The sequence below is a fragment of the Ctenopharyngodon idella genome, chromosome 5, assembly GCF_019924925.1.
Source record: "Ctenopharyngodon idella isolate HZGC_01 chromosome 5, HZGC01, whole genome shotgun sequence".
Classification (NCBI taxonomy): Eukaryota; Metazoa; Chordata; class Actinopteri; order Cypriniformes; family Xenocyprididae; genus Ctenopharyngodon; species Ctenopharyngodon idella.
This window is the reverse complement of record NC_067224.1, coordinates 40284054-40290053: the sequence shown is the minus strand read 5'-3', so window position 1 is coordinate 40290053 and position 6000 is coordinate 40284054. Positions and strand designations below refer to the sequence as shown.

General features: G+C 35.6%; 1 protein-coding gene across 1 annotated transcript in view; it reads left to right on the top strand.

Moving 5' to 3' along the window:
- lmx1ba (LIM homeobox transcription factor 1, beta a) overlaps positions 1–3185 on the top strand; it is a 58637-nt gene extending 55452 nt beyond the window's left edge. Inside the window, exon 8 of the mRNA XM_051895415.1 lies at positions 2236–3185. Coding sequence (XP_051751375.1) covers positions 2236–2393 — 158 coding nt within the window. The 3' untranslated portion in view covers positions 2394–3185. The remainder of the gene's footprint in view (positions 1–2235) is intronic.
- The last annotated feature ends 2815 nt before the right edge of the window (positions 3186–6000 follow it).

Below are 6000 nucleotides of genomic sequence, written 5' to 3'. Positions count from 1 at the left end.
AGAGATCGATTGACATTGCTTTTTTACAGCCAATACCAAATATATTTAAGGTTAAATGTTAGTGTTATCAAACGATTAATCATGATAAATATATATGTATAAATGTATATACATGTATATCTATTTATATAATTTATATATATAAATAGAAATATTTTATATATAAATATAACACATTTTTCTTAAATATATATATATATATATATATATATATATATATATATATATATACACATGCATGTGTATGTATTTATAATATATAAACATAATAATTATACACAGTACACACCCATATTATGTAAACACAAGCTTTTATTTTGGATGTAATTAATCATGATTCATTGTTTGATAGCACTAATATATATATATATATATATATATATATATATATATATATATATATATATATATACATACACACACACACTATATTGCCAAAAGTATTGGGACACCCCTCCAAATCATTGAATTCAGGAGTTCCAATCACTTCCATGGCCACAGGTGTATAAAATCAAGCACCTTTTGTGAAAGAATGGGTCTCTCTCAGGAGCTCAGTGAATTCAAGCATGGTACCGTGATAGGTTGCCACCTGTGCAATAAGTCCATTCATGAAATTTCCTCACTACTAAATATTCCACGGTCAACTGTTAGTGGTATCATAACAAAGTGGAAGCAATTGGGAACAACAGCACGTAAAATCACAGAGCAGGGTCAGCGCATGCTGAGGCGCACAGTTGGCAGAAGTCGCCAGCTTTCTGCAGAGTCAATAGCTACAGACCTCCAAACTTTGTGTGGCCTTCAGATTATCTCAAGAACAGTGCGTAGAGAGCTTCATGGAATGGGTTTCCATGGCCGAGCAGCTGCATCCAAGCCTTACATCACCAAGTGCAATGCAAAGCGTCGGATGCAGTGGTGTAAAGCACACCGCCACTGGACTCTAGAGCAGTGGAGACGTGTTCTCTGGAGTCACGAATCACGCTTCTCTGTCTGGCAATCCGATGGATGAGTCTGGGTTTGGTAGTTGCCAGGAGAACGGTACTTGCCTGACTGCATTGTGCCAAGTGTAAAGTTTAGTGGAGGGGGATTATGGTGCAAGGTCCATAAAGTCATGGATGAGCGAGTTTGGTGTGGAGGAACTTGCCTGGCCTGCACAGAGTCCTGACCTCAACCCGATAGAACACCTTTGGGATGAATTAGAGCGGAGACTGTGAGCCAGGCCTTCTCGCCAACATCACTGCCTGACCTCACAAATGCGCTTCTAGAAGAATGGTCAAAAATTCCCATAAACACACTCCTAAACCTTGTGGAAAGCCATCCCAGAAGAGTTGAGGCTGTTATAGCTGCAAAGGGTGGGCCAACTCCATATTAAACCCTACGGATTAAGAATGGGATGTCATTAAAGTTCATGTGTATGTAAAGGCAGGTGTCCCAAAACTTTTGGCTATATATATATATATATATATATATATATATATATAATTGAAAACAGCATATTAAATTAGTTAATTTGCCTGTGAAGATCCATCAAATTGTGGTATTTATCGGTTGAACTGATATTAAAGAACTGATAACTAATTAAGTAGAAAAGTGTGAATATTGGTGATGAAATATTGGTAAAACTAATTATATCTGTCTCTGATTACTGTTATTACTATATTTTTATACTTTCATTATGTACACTACCGTTCAAAAGTTTGGGGTCAGTAAGATTTTTATTTTTTCAGCAAGGATGCATTAAATTGATTGGAAAAAACGTGACAATAAAAATCTATTTCAAATAGATGCTTTTCTTTTGAACTTTCTATTCATGAAAGAATCTTGGAAAAAAATGTATCACAGTTTCCACAAAAAATATTATGCAGCACAACTGTTTTCAACATTTATAATAATTGTTGAGCAGCAAATCAGCATATCAGAATGATTTCTGAAGGATCATGTGACACTGAAGACTGGAGTAATGATGCTGAAAATTCAGCTTTGATCACAGGAATAAATTACATTTTACTATATATTACAATACAAAAAAGTTTTTTAATATTATAATAATATTTCACATTTTTTACTGTATTTTTGATCAAATAAATGCAACTTTGGTGAGCAGAAGAGACTTTCAAAAACATTAAAACATCTGAAAAACAAACACCACTCACATTTTTTTAATAAATGCAAAGAATCTGGTGTATTTCATGTTACCTTTTCAGTACCTAGACCTAATATAGTTTTGTTCTTCTTTAGGAAACGACTCGATTTTCCACGACATTGACAGTGACACGTCTCTGACCAGCCTGAGCGACTGTTTCATGGCCGCATCAGAAGCCGGATCCCTGCAGACCCGCGTGGGAAACCCCATCGACCGCCTGTATTCTATGCAGAGCTCCTACTTCGCCTCCTGAAACCAAATGCATACTGAGACTAAACACCCACAAAAACGACCTAACAGCCATGCTCCTGTCTGCAACGCCAGTCTCACGTACGCCAACAAACCTTCGGTATAACGCCAACTAGAATCTCGAGGCAGTAAGGACAAGAAAACGAAATGAAACAAAACGGCTCATGCTATAGATGAAACCAGATCTTGGTTTTGTGCTGTTGGAGACATGCTAAAGAGGTCTAGATTCTAACCAGGTTCAAAGCTGTGCTGGCCAAGCGTTTGTGCGACACTGAAGATGAGACAAGAAGGCTTTGTTGAAAAGAAAAATTCAAGACACAAAAACCAAATATTTTCAGAGGAGCTACAGGACATTTACAGCAGTATATTGGACCCCTGGGTGAACAAAACAAGTTTAGACCATAAATAGACAAATGCAACACATGCAAAAAGTTGGAAACGCTTTACTGCATACATTGCAATAATGTTGCTTTGTTTTCAGACCATACATTAGGATGTGAGAGAATATGGATTTCAAATGTTTTGAAAGAAACTCAAGCCGAAACAGCTGTGTGTTGATAAAGACGATTAGCTATTTATTACGTACATGTGCCAAGTAAACCTGCAGAGCTTTATTTAAAACAAATTGTGTTAGAGTAAGTACCATAAACCTCTTTATGTAGTATTACTGTTGATGTTTAAAGATGTATATGTTTATTTCGCTGTGCTATTTATTTGTCATATGCATTCTTGGACATTGTAAAGGATGCATTTTTTGCTCAAACCTGCTAAAATTACCAAAGTTTGTTGGTACTAAAAATAAATAGATAAATAAAAAAAACTTTTAACTTCTTTTAATTTTTCTTTTAAAATATTATACATTACACACATCGTTTTGGGCCTCAAAATGTACTTTAATTTTACATTTGAGAATGTGAATTGAAAAGAGTGTCAGTAAGGGAAGATGTTTGTATACAAAAGTTTAAATAGAACTCTAGGGTTCTTGACTCAATTTTAAAGAACACTTTATGCCAAAAAGGTTCTGTACAGCATAAGGAGAAATGTCTTAAAGTCCCCCTGTGGTGAAAATCAAGCTTTTAATGTTGTTTATATGTCTATGTAGTGTTTTTAATATGCTTTAAGACAAGCCTTCTGCAAGTTCATAAGTCAACACCATTGCTGAGTATTTTCTCCTTAAAACTGCAGTGATCTAAAGACAGTTTCAAAAACGCGGTTTGAAATCGCTGGTGTGTTTATATTACGTCACAAACTACCTTGTAACCAATCACATCAACTCATCAGCGGACTTTAGCATATCATTAACTATGAGCGCTCTGAAGCAGGAGAGTCTCAAGAGAAGCCAGGTTATCCCGGGTTATTTTTCTGTTGATATGAAAAATCGGGCAGATTTAGCAATATGGCGGGTGTATGATGTATATTACTATGTTATGATGTCTCTCTCCACTGACGTTCTGAGTTGTTCAAAGCGTTTGTAAGGATACTGATTGTTAGAAGGCAGCTGTCTGACTCTGAGATGGCGAACGGGAACACGGTTTGTGTAACATTAGCAACACATTATTAGCTGTTTGATAAAGTAGTCAAGCCAAAGGCTAATCATATTAATTACCGTTATGTGTCCGACGTTGTAAAAAACGATACTATTGTGCAGCGTTTACCTCAGTAAGTTGACCGAGTGGATCTCTTCAGGGTTGCCAGGTTTTCGCAACAAAGCCCGCCCAATTGCTTCTCAAAACTAGCCCAATGGCATTTCAGGGGGGTCCCACTGTAAAAATCACGTTCCGGGGGATAAAATTTGCGTTTTTGGCGGGGCTCCCCTGGTAAAATTCGCATTCCAGGGACTAAATATCACGTTATTTTGGGTTGATTCAACCCGCGGACATGAAAAACAACCCGTGGTAACAGTGTAAAATTAGACTTGGCAACACTGGATCTCTTGAGCTGAGCTCGTGCGAGTGAGTGGAGGAGGGGCTAATTAGCATATTCATAGATCCGAAGGGTGTAGAGTTACATTCAAGCTATTTTAAGGCATGAAGAATTATTTTTTCACAAAGTATGTCATTTTGGTGATCAAAGATGAGTTTTAAGGGATAAAATTATTGACTACAGGGGGACTTTAAATTATTGCATAACACTTTTATGTTTTACAGGGTTTTTAAAATAAAAAATAAAAATAGAGGATGTGTAGAAGCTGCTTATTTCATACAATTTAATCAAAATTTAAATGAATTAAAAATAGAAAAAGAAAAGCACGAGGCCATCTATAGAATTTTGTGTTTGAACTTCCAATTTTTGCGGTAGCTTTCTATATATTTCTATGGCATCGCTGTCAGAATAATTAGCTGGTGAAGTGGATTTACTTATTGTAGAGTTAGCGGAAGTTATCATGAGTATTGTAATGTTTGAAGCAGATATCATAACAAATGTCAGTATACCACGAAGATTAAAAAACCTTTGGTTCATTCGTAAATCTGCAAGATCTTACCTTCATGCCGTGGAAATACAAAATGGAAGACAGAACACAACGAGCGCAGCGCTGAAAAGGGGCGGAGCTACATAAGCTCTATATGAAGTGCCTGACTGAACCCTTTTTGGATCTATATAGAATGTTTACTCTCTGTTGTTGGATAGTGTTGATTATGACTGATTAAAGATTCGATGCTTCACGTAACAAACAAACAGTAAACAAGCATCTGTTCATCCAAACTTCATCAGGTTTACACCTCTCAAGAGATCCACGGTACAACGAGTCTTCAATGAACAACACTGCTGAACTTTGACCCCTGAAAGCCCCCATGTGGCCTTCAGCGCCACGGTTGTCCTGTTCGCTTTTGAACCTTTACGAGGCTCTCATGCAGGGCGCGTTCGGGATGTTCAACCTCCGGGTTTTTTCGGCTCAAGTGTGCATTCTTTTTCCAGCGTTCACAATCAACAAATTCATCATACACATTATTTCATATTAACAATTTATCATAATTTAGTGTTATATGAAATTAGAAGACCTGTGGTCTTTCTCAGAGTATTTGATTCTTGATTATTTTATTTATTTATTTAATAGAACATTGCATATTAATAAATATAAGCATAAAAATACAAAATGTAAACATGCTGGATTATAGCAGCATTGATGATTTACATCCGTAAATGATACAAACCAGGCTATAGAATTGATATAAAAGTTTATGTACCAACAAATTATTTTAGATTAATATTTCAAACATGTTCAGAGATATTCAAGTATGTTTTCATTTTTTCTTTTAATTTTTTGTCAACAATGTCAGATGAAAAAATGTGTACTGTAAGGTCAAATATTTATTACAAATATTGATAAATCTAGCATTCAACTTTGATTAAGAAAGAATTGAGAGTACAAGAATATGTCCAACAATGTTTTTTATTTCCATCACGCTGTTGAAGAAAATTTTGTTGTTGACAAAAAAACAATGTCAGGACAAAAGACAATTAATATCATATAAAATGCACAAAGTTTGATAATGATAGATGTTTATCAAATGCATCTGATCTTGACCTAAATCACAAAAGTTCGCCTATATTTTATTGCATGAGCCAAACACTCATAACTCATGATGTAACAAGCTGTTTCCATTGAGTTT